The sequence below is a fragment of the Oncorhynchus mykiss genome, chromosome 19, assembly GCF_013265735.2.
Source record: "Oncorhynchus mykiss isolate Arlee chromosome 19, USDA_OmykA_1.1, whole genome shotgun sequence".
NCBI classification, from domain to species: Eukaryota; Metazoa; Chordata; class Actinopteri; order Salmoniformes; family Salmonidae; genus Oncorhynchus; species Oncorhynchus mykiss.
This window is the reverse complement of record NC_048583.1, coordinates 43,161,714-43,182,804: the sequence shown is the minus strand read 5'-3', so window position 1 is coordinate 43,182,804 and position 21,091 is coordinate 43,161,714. Positions and strand designations below refer to the sequence as shown.

At 41.3% G+C, this 21,091-nt stretch overlaps 3 protein-coding genes across 5 annotated transcripts in view; 2 read left to right on the top strand and 1 right to left on the bottom strand.

Annotated features, from left to right (window-relative positions):
- The window catches only part of LOC110498360 (apoptosis-resistant E3 ubiquitin protein ligase 1), a 35,588-nt gene extending 27,561 nt beyond the window's left edge, over positions 1 to 8,027 (bottom strand). Inside the window, exons 1-4 of one of the 2 annotated variants that reach the window (XM_036954880.1) lie at positions 7,949 to 8,020; positions 4,160 to 4,219; positions 1,643 to 1,856; positions 930 to 1,098 (exon numbers count right to left, since the gene is read on the bottom strand). In XM_036954880.1, the coding sequence (XP_036810775.1) occupies positions 930 to 1,098; positions 1,643 to 1,790 (317 nt within the window). In that variant the 5' untranslated portion in view covers positions 1,791 to 1,856; positions 4,160 to 4,219; positions 7,949 to 8,020. Of the gene's footprint in view, positions 1 to 929; positions 1,099 to 1,642; positions 1,857 to 4,159; positions 4,220 to 7,948 lie in introns of both variants that reach the window. The other variant, XM_036954881.1, reaches the window with a different exon arrangement.
- On the top strand, positions 7,950 to 11,062 carry LOC110497930 (rRNA-processing protein FCF1 homolog). Its single transcript, XM_021574406.2, has 8 exons — positions 7,950 to 8,105; positions 8,354 to 8,418; positions 8,664 to 8,735; positions 9,855 to 10,003; positions 10,099 to 10,171; positions 10,302 to 10,389; positions 10,509 to 10,603; positions 10,744 to 11,062. The coding sequence occupies exons 1-8, from the start codon at positions 8,103 to 8,105 to the stop codon at positions 10,790 to 10,792; spliced, it is 594 nt and encodes a 197-aa protein (XP_021430081.1). The 5' UTR covers positions 7,950 to 8,102; the 3' UTR covers positions 10,793 to 11,062.
- Positions 11,063 to 11,356: 294 nt separating this feature from the next.
- Positions 11,357 to 20,307, top strand: LOC110497929 (tubulinyl-Tyr carboxypeptidase 1). Of its 2 annotated transcripts, XM_021574405.2 has the most exons (8): positions 11,357 to 11,641; positions 12,267 to 12,516; positions 13,170 to 13,258; positions 14,982 to 15,038; positions 15,687 to 15,761; positions 16,226 to 16,607; positions 17,587 to 17,696; positions 17,955 to 20,307. In XM_021574405.2, exons 2-8 carry the CDS (start codon positions 12,298 to 12,300, stop codon positions 18,025 to 18,027), a joined length of 1,005 nt encoding a protein of 334 aa, XP_021430080.2. In that variant the 5' UTR covers positions 11,357 to 11,641; positions 12,267 to 12,297; the 3' UTR covers positions 18,028 to 20,307. The 2 variants fall into 2 exon arrangements, with proteins under 2 accessions (XP_021430080.2, XP_021430079.2); XM_021574404.2 differs by having other exon boundaries at positions 11,358 to 12,516.
- Positions 20,308 to 21,091: the final 784 nt, after the last annotated feature.

Sequence of the window (21,091 nt, the reverse complement as noted above, 5' to 3'; positions counted from 1 at the left end):
TCCACTGAGAGCTACCCCCATATCCGCAGCATTGCATAACATCTACCATATTGTATGTGTAACAACACCTTAAAGCGGCATTCAGCAGTTGAAACAATAACAAAGCCGACTCCCCGCCCCGTTTCGGTAAAAAGCTGAAGGATGGGGCAGGAGAAATGTAACCAGTCTCAAATTCATAGACAGAGCTATGGACGCAATGACTGACCATCCATGAGATCACAATTTTTAACCATGTTGAGGCTTTATAGTGTTTGTTTACACTTACTAATTTACAAACATTGGAGTAAAACAAGCTTATATCACAGTTGAATCTAGCTCATAAGTTATATTTTCAAGAATAATGGGTACATATAATACATGTATAAGTTTTTAAAAAATGGCTGTAGCAACTGTGGATTGTGCACGTTTTGGTTTTTGCCCTCGCACTACACAGCTGATTCAAATAACCAACTCATCATCAAGCTTTGTTTGTTTAAATCAGCTGGGAAAAAACTAAAATGTGCACCCAGGGGGGCCCTGGGACCGAGTTTGGGAAATGCTGCTCGGAAACACTGCAGCCACAGAGCAGCCACAGAGCTTAATGTCACCAAGTGCAGCCAGCCATGAATGGGGATGCTGCCCCCAAGTGGACATAAAAACACATCTATCTCTCAGAGAAAGACAGAAAGTGAAAGAGGGACCTCAGTGTTTCACAAAATGAGTGAATTCAGTAAGATGTTAGTGCACTAACTGTAAGTCTCTCTGGATAAGAGCATCTGCTAAATGACTCAAATGGAAAAAAAGTCATGCAGAATCGTTTAGTAATGTTAATTGTGTTTATGTGATGGGTTTGAATCTGCCCATGACAGGTGAGAGGGAGGTGCTATGCTGGTAATAATTAGTTGCATGCTTGTGTAGTGGCACTGACAACATGGTGGTGGTATGCTTACGTATGATAGTAGTGCTCAAGGCTCTGAGAGCAGAGCCACTCCTGGAAGGCAAAGTCTCGCAGCAGCTGGATATGAGCCTCTGCGATGTCCCTCCAGCGCCGCTTCTCTCTCACCACGTACTCCAGACGAGTCAGAATACTCAGGCTCAGCTCCTCCAGAGTCTCCACATCTACACACACAGGCAAAGACAGACACAGACAAATCAGCCAGAGCAGAGAAGGATCTAGTCTATAGCCTGCCTTATCATAAATAAATTCACCTCAACAACACCAGATTGAGGCCAAGATAAGAATATACTCCTACCAGCAAACAGGCAGGCCCTAAATCACTAAAACCACAACATCATGAGCTTTGGGAAATTACACTAACCTAAAACCAAGAACTCTACCTCTTCAACGGCAGAGAATGAGCTAAATAATTTCACCCATTGGCTGAACATTCAAGAAAATATCCTTTGAACTGTGTAGGCTTTTGTACAAACTCCAATGGATGAGTAAATTCAAAGATGATCAATTCCCCTTGTTGTAAAAGAACTGGGATGCTGTGAATCAACTACAGAATAAATCAATGAAGATGTTACTGTGTTTGGTTGCAATCACATTAGCCTCTGGCTTCTTTACATCAGAAATAGTTCAGAGATACCAAACTGACACTGTTCCATGTCATTCATAAACGCTGGATCTTATCAAGTTGCTGATATTTTGTCAACTGACCTTCAAGTAAGTGTTTGTATTCGGAGAGACTGTGGCCTTGAATCCATTCTTCAATCTGACTTTCTTTGCCTTTCTTCCAGCGCACCTCCCAGAAGAAGATCCACGAGACTGAGCAGAAGAGGAAAGTCAGCAAAAAGCGGAGGTCCATCAGACCATCTTCAGCTCTGACTCAGACTCTTCTGCTCCCCACATAGGCTGGGCCAGGTCCAAAATACTGCACGATAAAATAAAAAGTTGCAAATTATGTTCATTCTCCAGCTTCTTCACTGGTAAAGAGCTATAGCAACAACAACAAAAACATCACAGGTTTAAGTCAGGCAGCTCATGAAAGGTAAGCCTAAACAATGACCAAGACAATTAAAAAGTTGTGACCATGCTCATCTAGCAACTAAGGTGCTTTCATTATACGGTAGCAGCATAGCCAGAGAAGGCATGCATGAATGTTAATGTCTCACACTGGAGGAGTGTTGAATGATGGGATAGGACATGTAATCCAGATGACATATGCATGAACTGGCAAGGTTCTTAAAATGTCTCATTACTTTTATCTCATAATCTAAACTAAAGACCACCAAAGTCCACAGCGACAAAAACATAGAATAAATTCATTGGCAACACCCATAGACATAGATTGTCTACAAGAACAACATCCCCACAAGATGCATATTTGCTACAGCACCCCTAATGATTGGTGTACAAAATTCCCCACACATTTCCAGACTCCCCACCAACCACCAGTCACCCCCACTTCCTGCAGGGGCGTTATTTCCTTCCCCCACACATTTAAGTAGGCACACCGGTAACTAATCAGTGTTGAGGTCAGGATAAAGATGAGTCTGTGACAGTAGGAGTGAAGTATTTGGAAAAAGTGCACCCTTGCCTTTTGGCTGATCCATTTGTGGTTTCAAGGTGGGTGCTGTGGAGTCAGTGAGGGTAACCAGAAGTGGTCTTGTGATAATTGTTTGTGTTTCTGCTGGGCAGAGGGAGCAGGCGCTCCGCATTAAATGAATGTGGGTAAGAGATTTGTTTGCTCAAGAAAAAAAAAAGTGATAGTGGAATAGCAGTAAATGTAAAAGTTACCTAACGGAAGGGGAAGATTCCGGTGTTTGTGATGCTCGTTGTTTGGTGCGGCGCAGACAGGGTGGCGTGAATGGTGAAACAGAAGTCGTTGTCTGTTCTTTTGAGTTTTGTTTGAGTCTTTGCCAGACAAAGTGATGTTAGGATATGTAAGTTAAACTGTATGAGATTTTGTGCCGACTACATTACGTTGTTGCAGGTGTCAAGCTTATGGGCATGTGGCAGCAGTGTGTAGGAGGGAGGTTCCTAGGTGTGCAGAAGGGCATTAGACAAAGGACTGTGTAGAAATGGGAAAAGTAGTGGTATGTGGCAATTGTAGGGGTGCCCATGGGCCTGGGGATCAGAAATGTCCCGTGCGAGAGGCAGGTTGAGGTTTCCAGGGATAGAGTAGTGCAGAAGTTGTCATATGCTGCGGCAGTGAAGAAAGTAGAGGAAGATGGGTCAAGGGGGAGGGATCCTGGAGTGGTGTCAGTAGTAGATCTGTACCAGTACAGAGGGATAGGATAACAAGTGATAGATGTTTCAGTAAGACTGGATTTTTAGCATTTATAGCAATGGTTATCAACTGTACTGCAGGGATGGAAGGTCATTTGCAGAAAATTGAGGTTGTGGTGGCAGCTGCAGAGTATTTGGGTGTGCGAGACTTGACATCAGAAGAGTTACATGGTGTGTTAAGTGATGGTGTCCCATCCTTTCAGGTTGTTGGTCTGAAGTAGGACTAAATAGATTTAAATAGTGGAGGAGTGTGGTATTTTTTAAAAGTTTTTGTGTGTAGTGATTTTTTTTTATTTTTCTTCCCCAAGCAAAGTATATGGGAGTTGTACTCCAGTCTAGTAGGTGGCAGTAATGCAACATTTATTAGATGCCAACCACCCTTACCCTCATTGAAGAAGTAATCAATGTTGATACCTCATGGACTGGTAGTGTGATGTGTTTGGAAGATGTGTTATGTGCTAATATATTCCTTTCACCTGGATTAGGTACTAAGTTTGTCCTCTTTCCTTTTGGTGTTGACTTCCTTGGTCAGTGTGATTTGTTTGACCACAGCCTTTGTTAGCTTGCCTTAGCCATTATACTAATGTGTACAAAGAACTGTGATAATATAACATCTGTGGTGTTAGGAGTAATACTTATGTGTTGTGCTGATGTAGCATATTCCTTATTTGATTCCCAGAAACCATCCAACAGTCATCATAATTTAATAAAAGCTCAAAAGGTTACCCTATCTTTGTGTTCTTGCAGACACACCCATTTGCATTGCCTCCCACACATCCCTTAGTTTCTTTTACCTATTTTTCATGGTGCTGAAACCTGGGTTGGTAACGCAATGGGGGAGGGGGCTACCAACCAGCTAAGCTTTACCCGGGCCAGCTACCAGTCCAGCCTTGCCAGGCCCAAGTCCAACAACCAGCTCAGCCTTACCAGGCCCCCTACACCTACCTTGAGCCGCCGGCCAGCTACCCCCAGCCAAGATGGGAGGGATACCAGTTGCAGGTGGTTCTACAAAAAAACATTAATTCAGAAAAATATTAAATCAAGTTTTTTTGTACAGAGTAAGATCTTGTTTTGTACAGAGTAAGATCTTCCCCTTGCATGCGTGTAGATCTTTGTTTTGGTTGCACTGTGATGCGCCGTCATCTACTTCTACACGTGGCTGCGTTGCATAGAAATGTCTAGTTCCTGCAAAGATGCTGGGAAATGCTAGATGTGGTTTGCTGGCTTTTGTAGAACCACTTGCAACTGGAAACTGACATTTCTAAGATACTTAGTTTTTGAGTCCGTTTTAAAAGTATCTCCATGAACAGGTTAGTTTAAAAATCTACGGTGGCGGTTTGTATGGGGCTTTCCTGTTATGGACACCAAAAGTAATTGGCTCCCGAGTGGCGCAGCGGTCTAACGCACTGCATCTCAGTGCTAGAGGTGTCACCACAGACCCTGGTTCGATTCCAGGCTGTATCACAACAGGGCATGATTGAGAGTCCCATAGAGCAGCGCACAATTGGCCCAGAATTTGTTCTTAACTGACTTGCCTAGTTAAAAAACATTTTTTTTATAAAAATATGACATTGTCTGGGGTACAATCTGTAGCTTGATGTTGACCACTACCTCAAGCTCAACCTCGACAAGACGGAGCTCCTCTTCCTCCCGGGGAAGGCCTGCCCGCTCAACTTCTCCATCACAATTGACAACTCCACTGTGTCCCCGTAGCAGAGTGCAAAGAAGCGGCGCAGGTCCTAATCCAGACACTTATCTTCCATCTGGACTTGTGCAAGTCACTGTTGGCTGGGCTACCAGCTTGTGCCATCAAACCCCTGCCATTTATCTAGAACGCTGTAGCCTGCCAGGTGTTCAACTGTCTCAAGTTCTTCCATGTCACCCCGCTCCTCCGCATACTACACTGGCTTCCAGTCGACGCTCGCATCCACAAGACCATGGCACTTGCTTATGGAGCAGCAAGAGGAATTGCCCTTCTCGAAATTCAGGTTATGCTCAAACCCTACACCCCAACATGAGTACTCTGTTCTGCCACCTCTGGTCTCTTGGCCCTCCCACCCCAACAGGAGGGTAGCTCAACTCGGACCAGTCCAAGCTCTTCTCCGTCCTGGCACCCTAATAATGGAACTGGCTTCCCCCTGAAGCTAGGGCAGCAGAGTCCCTGCCCATCTTCTGAAACCCTATCTCTTCAGAACATCTTAAATAATGTCACAGCACCCCCCCCCCCCCCCCCCTTTTTGCCTTTTGTGAACTATACTGAACAAAAGTATAAAAGCAAAAATGTCTACGATTTTACTGAGTTAGTTCTAAAGGTAATCAGTCAATTTAAATAAATTCATTAGGCCGTAATCTACTGAACTGGAACAGGCTGCCAATCCAGAGCATTCCAAACATGCTGAATGGGTGACATGTCTGGTGACGATGCAGGCCATGGAATAACTGGGAAATGTTGAGCTTCCAGGAATTGTGTACAGGTCCTTGAGGCATGGGGCTGTGTATTATGCTGAAACATGAGGTGAGGGCGGCGGATGAATGGCATGCCAATGGGCCTCAGGATCTCGTCCCGGTATCTGTGTATTCAAATTGCCATAGATTCAAATGTATTTAAAAACTGCCTGCCCACACCATAACCCCAAAGCCACCATTGAGCACTCTGTTCACAATGTTGACATCGGCAAACCACTCGCCCAAACAATGCCATACAGTTTTGCAGTTTTGGGGCCGGTTGGGCGTACTGCCAAATGCTCTAAAATTACATTGGAGGCAGCTTATGGTAGAGAAATAAACATGAAATTCTATGGCAACGGATCAGGTGGAAATTCCTGCAGTCAGCATGCCAATTGCACACTCCCTCAACTTTACATCTGTGGCATTGTGTTGTGTGACAAAACTGCATATTTTAGTGGCCTTTTACTATCCACAGCACAAGGTGCATCTGTGTAATGATCATGCTGTTTAATCAGCTTTTTGATATGCCACACCAGTCAGGTGGGTGGATTATATTGGCAAAGAAGAAATGCTCACTAACAGGGATGTAAACAAATTTTTGTAGAGAATTTGAGATAAGCGTTTCGTGCATATGGAAAATTTCTTTGATCTTTAATTTCAGCTCATGAAACTTGGGACCAACACTTTGTTGCGCTTTATATTTTTGTTCCGTGATCCCCCCCTTACTAGCTCTGACTTTGCTGATAGCTAGTTTATTGAGGAAAATGTACTGTGACATGTGGTTGTCCCACCTATCTACCTTACCGTGAATACATTAAAACGCTCTGGATAAGAGCGTCTGCTAAATCTAATGAAATGTGATTTGTCACATGTGCCGAATAGAACAGGTGTAGACTTTACAGTGAAATGTTTACTTTACAAGCCCATAACCAACAATGCCGTTTTCCCTAAAAAATAAGAAATAAAAGCAACAAATAATTAAAGAGCAGTAGTAAAATATAAATAGCGAGGCTATATATATACATGGGGTACCGTTACAGATTCAATGTGCGGGGGCACTGGTTAGTCGAGGAAATTGAGGTTACATGTAGGTAGAGTTATTATTTTTTATTTGGGGGGGGGGGGGCTTTGCCCTTTCCACACAGCCCCTCACCCACTAGGCTGTATTTGTTTTGCTTTAAAGTATGTTCCACATTTGGGGCGGCTATAGAAAATTCCCCACCCACGTCCAGTCAACGCTGCGGGGTGGTACTTCCTTCCCTACACCATTAGGTAAGCACACCTGCACTTAATCAATGTTGATACTGCTTGGGAGATGTTATGTGCTAATATAGACTTTTCCTATTATTTTCACCTGGATGATTTATTTACTAAGTTTGTCGTCTTTCCATTTGGTGTTGAAGTCCTTGGACAGTGTGATTCATTTGCATGGTGTTTGACAACTGCCTTTGTTAGCTTGCTTTCGTCAATGTTGAGCTACCTTTGAATATATATATATATATATATATATATATATATATAAATATATGACGTGTTTAGCTATTATTCATTCTGTTGTACTGATGCAGCCTATTCCAACTGTCATCCTGATTTAATAAATGGCTACCCTCTCATTGTGTTTTTGCAGACACGCCCATTGCGTTGCCTCCCACACATCCCCTTAGTTTCTTTGAGCTATTTTTCCGATGGGGAAACCTTCAAGGGTGAAATTATACCTGCTTTGCATATGACCCCTAATGAATGACAACTAGGTCACGGAAGCTCTCTATCATTAAGGAGGTTGTTGGGCAGCAGATCACAGACCTGATAACTTCAGGAACGCTGTAAAATGAAAGTTTAAGTAATCAATATGCCTTGCTAAATGCTGGCTCCTTGGGTGTACGTGATACGTTACCTGGCTGGTTGGAAAAGTCGATCAATTAATGAGACAGCAGCAGCTAACTGTCGTTAGCTCAATACTCCATGTGTGTTTAGACAATACATCAATATCAACAACCAAAGTGATTCATGTGTTTTAGGCTATGCACACTGGCAGGGATTATAGTCAGCTAGCTACAACATAAATTCCTTCAGGACAAGTACAGACTAACTAGCTAGCTTGTTGCTGATACTGTAGCCTACGTTAGCTACCTACGATGTACGTTAAGCCGTCAATGTCAACTCAAAATCGAAATGTGGTATTCCAAAGCCAAATTCAGTGATACATGTAATAATTCACCGCTCACGCATAGCTACGTTCAAATACATCAGATAAATCTATTTTAATTTTAAGAATAAAAGTCCTACCTTGAATGTATTTATTATATTTAACTAGCTAGCGGCAACCGGAAGCCGAGATGCGCAGGGAAACAAACGTCGATTGTTGATGACGTTTAGACACAGTCACACGAGGGCTGTAGGCAGTTATACAAGTCAGCTGTTGTATTTTTAAAAACAAAACATGGTAAGTCGTACGATAATTGATAAATACAAGGCCATCATTTAAATATAGACCGTGGTTCTTGATTCGGCAGTTGGAATAATTTAAAATCTATTTCAATTGATGGGAGTTCGTATGCCTTTTTTTGCTCTGCTAGCTTAGCTGGCTAACAGTAGTCACTTGACTTGAGCTAACTGAAGTGTGCATTTTTGCATAAACTTAGCAAACGCTATTCTTTACTTCTGACTTGTATTTCCATATGTTTACTTTAGGGGAAACGGAAGACAAAGAAGTTTGCATCAATGAAGAGAATGATAAGCTTGAAAGATCAGAGAATGTGAGTTTCTGCCAATGATGTTAGCTAGCACGAATATGAATCATTCACACCGTCTAGTTTGACTGATAAACCATGTCAATTTTGTGGATTAGCTAAACGTCAAGCTAACAAGTTGGCATGGATTGTCAGAAATATCAGATAGCTAGCTTCCTTAGACTCACTCATTTCTTTAGTTTGACTAAGACATACTTTATCATGATATATTCCAGTTGAGTCCTCATGGTATTGACTCTGAGTTTCTTTAGAAACGAGAAAGATCGTGCCAAAGTACAAGAGACAAAGAAAAAGGATCCATCGGAAATAAAGGAAAAAGAAGTGTAAGTAGCTTCACAAGTAGGCTGGTTGCCATCTCTGTTCAGCTATTAGAATCTACTCCTTGCCACTCCTTTCATTTGCCAAAGAGACTGGCCTTTCAGCAATCATCAAATAGGAACATTCTATCGTTAATGAGCCCGAGGAGATCAGAGGATTTTATCCTGATTTGATAACTCACAGCTATCATCCAATCACGTTTATACAGATTACACTTTGGAAAACATTCTAACTTAATTCATACATTTGATTGTAAACATTGGAACATTGGGCATTATGATGTAATACATTTCCTTGTAAACATAAACATTGGGCACATGGAGAATAGAGGATTCCCGTTCATTTCATTTTTGCCACCAGCCAATGTGATTTCATCACACAAAGTTCTTGTGTGATATGGAGATGCATCAATTGCGCAAGAAGGGAACAGTGAAGACTTGTAAGTTAAAGTTAATTCATTGGCTGGGCTATTAATCCACCATTTGTATGCTAGCCTGTGTATTAGTCCTAGCTTACTATAGTTTAGCATTATGTATAATGTAGCATATGCCTACTTTTTGATGGACTACAGCCAAGATTTGAAGGCGGACCTAGGTTATGAATACGTTTTTAGGAAGAAATATGATTTGTGAGTGTCAGATGCTCTGGTGGCTATGATTGGTGGGTCATTTTACGTTGTCTGTGAGTTTGAATTCTCTCAATATCCATTCAGAAAGTTTTCTAAAGTAGCCTGTCTGTACTCCCAAGTCATGGTGATCAGCATATGTGCGATGAATGACGACAGGTGCCGGTTTTGCGTTTCTTTTCTCTCGTTAATGGGATGTAGCTGAAGAAAACACAGCTCGATAGACTCTTGTAGGCTAATATTTTCCTTATTATTTCTCTCATTGCGGAGTTCTCTCTAGCTACTTTGAGCAATGGATGCCAAAAGGCCAGTCTCTTTGGCAAATGCAAGGAGTGGAATGTTAGCTAAAAAGACTGGTACCCAGACTACTTCACAAATATCAGAACAAACAAATGCACCCATAACTCTTAACTAATATTCAGTATATTATGGACAAATGATTGATTATAGGTCGATACCTTCTTACTGTGTGTTCACACATTTATTTTCCTACCTGCAGTCCAAAATATCCATCGTGCCTGTTCTTCCAGTACAACACTCAGCTTGGTCCCCCTTATCACATCCTGGTCGACACCAATTTCATTAACTTCTCCATCAAGGCTAAACTGGACATAGTTCAGTCAATGATGGACTGCCTGTATGCCAAGTGTGAGTATCTGGCAAAGTTTATTCAGTGTGAACTCAGTTAATGTAACTAAGGAATAACCCGGTGTATTTTTAAATTATACTCTTGCTTGTTCAAGGTATCCCATGCATCACAGACTGTGTAATGGCTGAGATAGAGAAACTGGGGATGAAGTATAGAGTAGCTCTGAGGTAACTAGCTGTTGTGAAGACCAACATCCAGATACACTACAGACATTCAGACGCATACACACACGTTCTGAGGGTATTATCAACGTTCCATAGGGAAGGTATATGACGGATGCATTTTCTGCCTCTGTAGGATAGCCAAGGATCCTCGGTTCGAACGACTGCCATGCACCCACAAAGGAACATACGCTGATGACTGCTTAGTTCAAAGGGTAACCCAGGTAATGTAGTTTAATCTACTAAATTGACAATGTATTACATTAGGGAAACTTTTTAGTCATTAGAGCACTGTGGTTTTATACCAGAGAAGAACACCAATTCAATCATGTATCTTTCACAGCATAAGTGCTACATCCTGGCAACTGTGGACAGGGACCTGAAGAGAAGGATCAGAAAGATCCCAGGAGTACCCATCATGTACATCTCCAACCATAGGTCAGAATTAACATCAGATTATCAGTGTTCAATTGGTCATTTGTGGTTATCACTGTTTCATCGCTAGTTTATCTCTCTCTCATATAAAATGTCTTATACCATGATCTTTAAACCATGTCTAACCGTAATATTTTTCACAGGTTCAACATTGAAAGAATGCCTGATGACTATGGTGCTCCAAGATTCTAATATTCAGTTGATGGAATTGAAATTCTAGTTGGACTGTGGCTTTTGTCGAGGAGGTTTTGATTTGTTTACCTGCTCATTGTATATTGTTAAAGGACTTAAGTTTATGCTCTACATTTTTAACAGAAATGGATGACAGAGTAATAATTTTGCAAATTTAATGACTGGTGTATTTCTTACTATTCCCAAAACTGTTTTTCACTTTGTTCCATAAAAGTACAAATGCATTCTGTCAAGGTGTGAAAATTGAAATAAATTAATGGAAGAATAGTCGAATGTATCCAGTATTTTTTTCTATCATAGTGTGAAGAGGTAGGCTATACGTCATTAGTCATGGAGGGTGCATTTATTATAAACCTTTAAATTGTGCTGCATTTCATAGGCTACCTAGTGGTTAGAGCGTTGGACTAGTAACCGAAAGGTTGCAAGATCTAATCCACGCGTTGACAAGGTAAAGATCTGTCGTTCTGCCCCTGAACAAGGCAGTTAATCAACTGTTCCTAAATCGTCATTGAAAATAAGTGTTCGTTCTTGACTGACTTGTTGTCTGTTACAGCGGAGGAAATGTGAAGCTCGTTGAACCCGTCTACGCATGCCCAGCTGCTATAGATCTGGGAGTGTCTGAGCGGCGCAATATTGTAGCAGGCATGAGATTAGCTCTCGCTACTCTGTAGCCATGGGCGTTCAAACTGGATTGATTTGGACTGAAACGAACAATATTGTGTCGTAAAATGGACTAGACTGGAATGCGGGCAGTAACTAAACGGAGTGTCGAAGAAATGTGATCGTATCCAATCTATCCCGGCGTTGTGGATATAGACCGAATGACCTCTGGGATAACGGTGCCGGCGGGTATTGGGGTTTTTTAATACAAACTACTGTTTGTTGTCTGTATACCCTTTTGGAAGATGCTATTTTTCCCCCTTATGTTGTAGGCATTATGTGTATTCATAATTTCCCAATGTGCTTAGTTCAACTTCATTGTTGAAGTCTTATTTTCATGATGCCTAAAAATTCACGCATTTTCTAGTTTTAATAATATATTGTCTAGTTTCAGTATTTCAATGATTTACTTGACTTAACCTGCATTGTGATGTTTCTAAAGTGCCAATAACATTATCGTTCAGACATGACTTGATGTAGGCTAACTATAATTCCCTTTAATCCCTGCTTTTGCAAAAAAAAAATATATATATAATTGAACTCATCTGACATAAGTGGACAATTGTAACAACTACTGTAGCTTTAACTCCGCATTTGGGTGGAACATATGATTGTGTGCCATTTTGTTCATAAGAGGTACAGTATTTTAATTTGGAGACTGATACAGCCTGCAGTTTTGCAAAGTTCTACATATCCAGCGTGTCATGAATTGCTCATGTTTCTCAGCTGCTGTGGGAGTGTTACTTGCTGAGAAACTGCAATCAGATTGACAGTTAAAGGGCAGGGCACATAGGCTGTAAACCATCTGTGCCAGGTTCCAGGACTGGGGTCCCTTGTGTGGGGGGATGCTAAGGACCACAGTGGGGTGTGTGGGGGTGGAGGAGAGAGATGAGGATGAAGGTGAAGAGGATTTGCGGGACGGAGGGGTGCCCTTCTTCGTAAACAGGGGAGGCCTACCGGTGGATGAGGAGACTTGGGAGCAGATGTGGAGGCATGTGGCTCGGATTCACCCTAATGGGGAGGCCATAGGGACACGCATCCGGGGAGCCAGTGATCTGCCCAAGGTAAGAGCAAGTGAAGTCCTCACCTAGACACCTTACTCTGTTGTTTTCAGTTTGACAGCTCTACAGACTACACTCAGTCTATTTCAACAATGTGAAAGTAAAAAATAATCAGCTTTTCCTCCCGCTAGTATATAGCGTTCAATGTGTCCTAGTCACATTTATTTACCGTAAACTATCATTCAAGATAAACATGCAGTAAACTATTCAGGAGGATATATTGTCCCATAGCATAGGCCTAGTATATGATGCTACATGCTTAATTCGATTCACACTAGAGATGGAGTGAAGATAACCCACTATGCAGAATGTTTAACTGACTCAGTTACGTCTCCTCAGATAACAAGTGGATGAAGCTGTCAAAATATGCAGCATTTCAAACCACACAGATACACATGCAGTCATAACATGCCACCAGATGTACAAGTGCTGTGCTGTCCAGATGAGGTTAAATGCTGCCTCTGTGCTCATAAGGAATTCCATTATATATTCAATTAATGTAGCATTGTGAGACTTGCTATATGGAACAATTAAGATAATGACCATGCCCATAAAGGATTGTTGTTAAGTTAAACAACAGGACATTCTCCAGCTCTGTGAATATAGGGATTGTGTGATACTAATGCTTCTTGTTGTGCTTTGCCTCTCCCCCATAGATTCCTACACCGAGTGTGCCTACATACCAGCCAACCACCAGTATCCCACAGCGCCTGGAAGCCATACAGAAATACATCAGGGACTTGCAGTATCCTTTGCCTGGAATGGTAGAACTGCTTGGTCACTATTGCCAAGCTCTGGACCAATGATGAATAGCCCAGGTAGCCTAGATAAAGCTGTGACTGTTCATTGGAGCTGTTGTTGGTCATTGTCAGTCTCTGTATGATTGTTTATCCCAACCTGTCAGTCTAGATAACAGTTTAGGTACGTCAACAAAATGTACAGTAGGTTGATTATACATTAATAAATGTGTAGATATGTTAAATTCCATGCCTGATGCTAACACACTATGCTCTGGGTTGGAATTCAAGATATGTCTCCTGAAGTATGTGTTAGCCATGCACTCTATGTATTTATAAATAATTCATAGATATAGGCACAAGCTGATTTCATGCAAATGGAAACTGGGTCACACAGTAGATGTACTGAAGAAGATTATGGTGATTGGTAACTCACTGAGGTCCTTTGTAGCTCAGTTGGTAGAGCATGGCGCTTGTAACACCAGGGTAGTGAGTATGATTCCCGGGACCACCCATATGTAAAATGTATGCAAGCATGACTGAGTCGCTTTGGATAAAAGTGTCTGCTAAATGGCATTTATATATATATATATATATATATATATATATATATATATATATATATATATATATATATATATATATATAGTTTACTATTATTTACTCTTACTCATTATTTTATGACAATATGTGTCATATGTCACATCTCAGAATGTAGACCATGTTTAGACTATAATCTATTTTGAGCATAAACATTAGTATCTCTCAGTTCAAGGAGCTCATCCATAATTCACAAACGAGGAACTATGAATATCAGAAAGCACTTAACGGGGTTCATTCCCCATGAGAATACGTTCAGTGCACAACCCAGAGGGTCTGTTTGGACATTTCCCATATTGTTTCACTCCCTCTGCATTTGTATGTACACTGGACAAAAATATAAAACCAACATGTAAAGTGTTGGTCCCATGTTTCATGAGCTGAAATAAAAGATCCCAGAAATATTCCATACTCATAAAAGCTCATTTCTCACAAATTTTTTAACATCCCACTTAGTGAGTATTTCTCCTTTGCCAAAATAATCCATCCATCTGACAGCTGTGGCATATAAAGAAGCTATTTAAACAGCATTATCATTACACAGGTGCCCCTTGTGCAGGGGATAATAAAAGGGCACTGAAAAATGTGGAGATTTGTCACACAATACAATGCCACAGATGTCTCCATTTTTGAGGGAGCGTGCAGTTGGCATGCTGACTGCAGGAATGTCCACCTGAGAATTTAATGTTAATTTCTCTACCATAAGCCGCCTCCAACGTCATTTTAGAGAATTTGGCAGTATGTCCAACTGGCCTTACAACCGCAGACCACGTGTATGGTGTCATTTGGGGGAGCGGTTTGCTGATGTCAATGTTGTGAACAGTGCCCCATGGTGGGGGTAGGGTTATGGTATGGGCAGGCATAGGTTACGGACACAATTGCATTTTATCGATGGCAATTTGAATGCACAGAAATACCGTGATGAGATCTGAGGCCCATTTCTTTTAAAGGTATCTGTGACGAACAGACTCATATCTGTATTCCTAGTCATGTACAATTAGTATATTATGCCCTAATGCATTTATTTCAATTGACTGATTTCCTCATAAGAACTGTAACTCAGTAAAATCTTTGAAATTGTTGCATGTTGCATTTATATTTTGGTACAGTTTACTTAACAATATCCTACAGGTACAATCACACGGGAACACAGTTTTTTGAAATCAAGAAGAGCAGGCCTCTTACTGCGTAAGTTTCACAGTTTCTTCTATCCCATTCCTGTTTCCTAATCTTTTATTTTAGCTTAGCTCTTAGATTATCCTGAGGGGATCATGGCCTTGTAGGGATATTGTAAATGTCAGACAGTAAGCAACATGGCAGCTACCTGCCAGAGAGAATCTCAGGGTTTGGTGAAATAGCTTTTCCTGGGGCCGCAGAGGCCACAGTGGCAGCAGACAGAGGAAGTAGCTATGCATGTTTACCGATTTGCTTTCATATTATGCTGATCATGACAGAAGCTGAAGGAATTGGATATCTGAATCGGCTGTATGTCTGTTGCACCCAAGGGCTTTGCGACCAGGAACTGTTATCATAGCCTAATAGGATCTGTTTCCCCGGCAGAAGCTTCTAATGCATTTTGCTTACTCGGTTCTTGACATTTAGCACCAGATGGTTTTATTTCAATGTCTCATGCAAAATGCCAGTTTTAATAATCAAATGTATTTATTTTTCCTAAAGGAGTTAGTCATTTTCCCTTTGCATACACAAAGATAACCTGTAATATGTACAAGTGTCTTTCAGGCCTTTTAGAATCCATGTTTATAATTTCTACCTTTTAGAGTAGACCATTTTGTTGCCTTGCCTTCAGGTGTATTCTAACCCTCATATTCTGTGTAGGTTGATGGACATCGCCAAGGAGATGACCCGGGAGTCACTGCCAATCAAGTGTCTGGAGGCTGTGATCCTTGGGATGTATCCTTTCCTTTAAATAGCTTAGGTGTTCCACGTGAAAACTGTAATTACTTTCTTATGCCACTGTTACCTGCACATCATTTTATTTCTCATCTACCACACTCAGCAGCACAAGATTTGTCAATGGGGTGATAAATGATGACCTGGAAATGTTGTTTTCCAAATGAGTGCTTGTGGGAAGCTAAAAAAATAACATGGAGTGATGCCTCAGTGTGGTAACAGGGATTTAGAGACAAAGCTTTATGGGCACAATCAGGACATCCAAGTATTATGTGATTAGAACTGACTAGTGTGCTCAGTCTGAGAATACTGTATGCAGACTAATGTATTCTTGTCTTAAAAACAGATTAGTGGAGCTTAAACAATTGTGGTTTATGTTACCATGTAAAGGGGCACTCCAGTTGGAGCATGCAACCAGGGTCAGTGATAAGGTTTTTCAATGTCCTTGACCTTGCCTGTCCCAGTTACCTTACCAACAGCATGTCGGGTGTGGAGCGCTTCCCCCTCAGCTTTAAAACGCAGTTCTCAGGGAACCACTTCTGCCACATCGTGCTGGGGGTGCACAGCGGGGGCCGCTTCGGGGCACTGGGCATCAGTCGGCGGATGGACCTCATGTTCAAACCCCTGGAGTTCCGAACACTGGCTGACCTGGTGCAGGAGTTTGAGGGGGCCTACATGGGTTACTGGCATACCCTGAGGAAGGTGAAGATTGGCCAGTATGTGTCCCATGACCCCCACAGTGTGGAGCAGATAGACTGGAAACACTCCATACTAGATGTGGATAAGCTGACCAAGGAGGAAATGAGGAGAGAGCTGGAGAGACACACTCGGGACATGAGGATGAAGGTAAAGGACCCAGGGACACAGAGACCATGTGTTAGAGTGCAGGAATGTGATGGGATGTACAGAACTAAGGCAGGACATGTGCACACATCTGAGGACTGAGATGGAAAAATGTCCATGAGCCAAACCATGTTAGGGATCCATGAAACAGACCTGTCAGCTTCCTAGGATTCTAGTGATTGCATTAGGTCCAACAGGCACTGAACTCCTAGTTTGTAGACTTCCACAGTACCAGTATGGAATTTAGATTTGTGTCAAATGAAATTGGGATACATCTGAGCTCCATGTTTTTGATTCATGTGATGGGGAAGCACCAGGGTAATTTTAATGTGAATCCTTTCTGAGCAGATGGAAAGCCCCTGTTAATCGCTGAGATTCTGACTCCTTTTGACCCTCTGTCTCATCATGCATGATGACATGGAGTTGACCTTCCATTTCACTAGCTATAATCCTCAAATGATGACCTCATGCGCTATCATCCCAAACAGTAATGAAAGGATCCTTAACGCAGGGCCCTGTGTATAATAAAACTAATGGGATGGCTTTGCTCTGCTCGGTTGTGCGCCATGTATGATTGCCTCTATCAATCAATGGCTGATATTTTTAGGGAGCGGGATCTCTCCCATTCACAAGACCCACAATCACATTAACGATGCAGAGGATTTTACCATCATCACCGTCAACACTGTGCCTCCAGCATGTTAGGGCCTCTCACCGAGCAGCTCACCTTAGTACTACTCTAAGTAATTGAAAGCTGATGATCGGAGTGTTTGTTTGCTACTGACTTTGCTTCCACCTCGCTACTCTGCATTTATTGATGTGCTGTATTTTGAAAGACAAACGTTTAGTAATTGGAGTCTTACTTGAACTGCACTTTTCCTTAGTCTGTACAGAGGATATGACCAGAACTGTTTGTGTACCTCGTTTGTGTTTCCCCTTGTTGCTAATGTGAGGTAAACAGAACTGAGTGATTGTCTTTCAGATTGGGAAGGCTGCGCCCACTTCACCCACCAAAGACAGGAAGTGTAACATGGGCTCGCCCCACCGTAACCCGGGCAGCCCCATGCGCAGGAACAGCCGCATCGAGAGACGGTAATACTGATTGTGCACTATAGTCAGATATCAGGAGATGCTTAGTCTCACTATAGTCTCTCTGACAACACAGTAAATATTCATTAGGTCAATAAACAAGGTGCTAGCTGTAGTGGAGAGGGCTCTGCACTGATCTGAACAAGCACTAGAGGCTAGATGTCCTATGACGTAGTCCAAGAGGATTCTCTGAACAGTAATCTTTGTTGTAATCTGTCATGAGAAGTCATATCTTTTTTTTCTTTTTGGGGGGGTGTACAGTCCATCAGGAGAGAAGAAAGTTCTTGATCCGAAGTCCCCTCCAGACATGAATGGATATCAGATTCGAGTGTGAGGAAGATTTCACTTCATAAAATCATCCTGCAAAACAAGACCGTAGAATGGTAGGGTTCTGTCCAACTAAAGGTTAGTTCCGGGGAATGGGCTTTTGTGTTCAGATTCGAAATAGGTTTGTACTGTGTAAGCAATTTATTTAGGGTATTTTGCATTCAACAAACGTGAGGTATACTGTACAGAGAATGGCCATGTCAATAACAGATTTTTGACTAGATGTAAGTTCAAAGCCTATAATTCTAAGTTCTCACAATGCTCAACTTTGGGGATATCAAACAGTTGTTTTACACAGCCAAATCCATTTAAATTATCTTGTCTAACTGGTTGGCCTATTCACAAGAATTTCTCTCCAAAAATGTGGCATGGGCCATTCATCAGCCCTGTGGTTATTTGTTGTTACCAGGCTTTTTGTAAAGCCAGAAGCTTGGTAGTGTAGTCCATTCTACAATATAATTGGTTCAGACAGCATTTAAGGGTCAAACAGGCATTGATCATGTTTTTAAAGATGTTCTGTAGGGTTTTGTTAATATGCAATATTACATTTAGCTTATTTCTTAACATGTAAAGTGCTGCAATTGGAAATATCATAGCAGATATCCATGTTGTCAATCAGTTATTAAGAATGACAATTATTGTGAGGATTATGTGCAATCTGTGTCTCCATGTTGTACTGTAAGTGTGTAAATACATTGAACCTTTAACTGTTAGCCCTGCTGGACAGTAACTGCTTTTGTAGTGACTAGTTTGCAATCCACTTACCTTGTGCCTTTTAGGAACATTTTAATAGACAGTGATAAAGAAAACAAGTATTACTGGGTGAATCGTTTTTTCAATTTCACTAGGAAAATACACTGTACAATCCATCTACTCGATCCCAAATAGATGGTAAATTGAGCTATCAACACCTTACCCTGTGTTTGTGTGTTCTGCTATGGAGATGATGCGTGTGATTGAATATTGGGTCATTCAGTGTACAGTAGTCTATTTAAACCTTTCAAAGCATGAAAAGTGTGATATGTTTTAGGATAGTAAGAGAAAGTAGTCAGTGTGGTCAACAGAATTTTTAAATTCTGGGGTCACTCAAGACAAAATCTCACACTCTCATAAAATGACTGCAACTAAGTGCGAAGGATGAAGTTGCAGCTGATATGGTTTGACATTATTTGGGGGGAAAGAGAGATATTTTGAAGGCAGCAGTTACTTTTTTATATTGACATGGTCTGATATTTTTGCCTTCGTACAGTATAAATAACATTATTCTTATTATCTTAACACATAGCCTTATTGTGGTTGTCTAGCTCTATTTAATATTTACCATTTTTATTAAAGGTGCAAAGAGATTTGTTTACAATATTCTCATCTTCATTTTTAAATGACATTTAGGCCAGAGCACTTGAGAAATTGGAGTCTGCACCATTTAAAAAAAAAATAGTGCCTCGGAGCACATTGATTGGTTGGGATTCCTTGAGCCTCTTTCATTTTAACATAGAGGTTGTTGTCTTGTACCAAAATATTATATGACCATTTATCACTATGTAGGACTTCCTATTGATTTAGAAATAAACTCTCCTCACCTCTCTCCCAATTAATCTGTTGTGTTGATTTAGCTGACTTATGTCATGGGTCAGATGCCTGTGAGTTTATTGGAGCTTCAGCTACATTAAGAGATCTACAAAATACAACAATGGATCAAATGTAGAGCTAAAATCAATGAATACAGTTATCAAACAGTGTGCTGAGGACATGGAGGGCACACTGCCAGTCTACATACCAACCAAGAGTCCAAATTGGGCAGTGTGCACTCATCTGAAATACCTCTGCCACACACAGACGGACAATTCAAAGAATAAACGACGAGCAATAAACATTTCCTCCTTTGATTGTCCACAAAGAAACCTTAATACAAATCCCATACTGAGGATCTGTGCACTAGGGGACTATACATTTATAAGACCATAAACAAAGACCTCTGCTTGCAGCCACACTAATTAGAATAACATTTTCTGTATCTTCTCTGTTGCATGCTGGTACACTGTGAGAACTCCTAGCCCATTTTGGGCTTCAAGACATCCTTAACTGTAAATCACAGGAGTTTTTTTATATCCTTTTTCTCTCTGCAATTGTGTTTTTGTTCCTTAGTGCAAAGATGTGATGATGTCACTGAGATTTTATCTAAGGTGGAATAACAAGAAATATTGTAACCAGAAATCACCTGTACGGCTTTGTGACACTTGAAACTGAAATAAACAAGCAACTGGTATTTGACTAGATTTGTTGAAAATAAATGGTGTAACATTGAGTGATTATCGTACCTATTTTCCCATTCAGCAAATGCTTTATTTTTTGGGGTACTGTGCTGGCTGTCTGCAGTGCACTGTACTGACGCCCAGGGATCCTGCTGCACATAATCAATTAAGTCTAATGGAAGCCTCACTGGGTGGATAGTCTACCTGACAGCACTGCAATCGGCTAACAAGGCTTAACTAATGAATCGCTGCCAACCTGACACATTTCATCATATCATGGGAGCACAGAGGACTGCCATGGTTGCTGCTCTCCTGAACACCCAGCCTATCTTTAACAGGGGAAATCCATACATGAGGTAATGTTTTGTGTTCAGACCAGGGAGAGATGGCAAGACTTTGATAGCTCTCATACAGCACAAGAGAATACTGGTGACTGTTCTCTTATGAAATTGCTCCTGTTAGTGTAAGTTATAGCTGAATGTATAGCTAGCCGAATATACTGAATGTATAGCTAGCCGAATGTACTGAATGCATAGCTTGCCGAATGTACTGAATGCATAGCTTGCCAAATGTACTGAATGCATAGCTTGCCAAATGTACTGAATGCATAGCTTGCCAAATGTACTGACTGCATAGCTAGCCGAATGTATAGATAGCCGAAGGTACAGCTAGCTGAATGTATAGTTAGCCGAATGTACATGTACATAATGTAGGTAGGTATGGAATGTGAAATGTGTTTTAAGAAGTATGGTGCAAGTGCTTTAAGGAATCGCAGTTGAAGTCACAGTTTGTTAAGTGGGGGTGATGTTGGTAATGTTC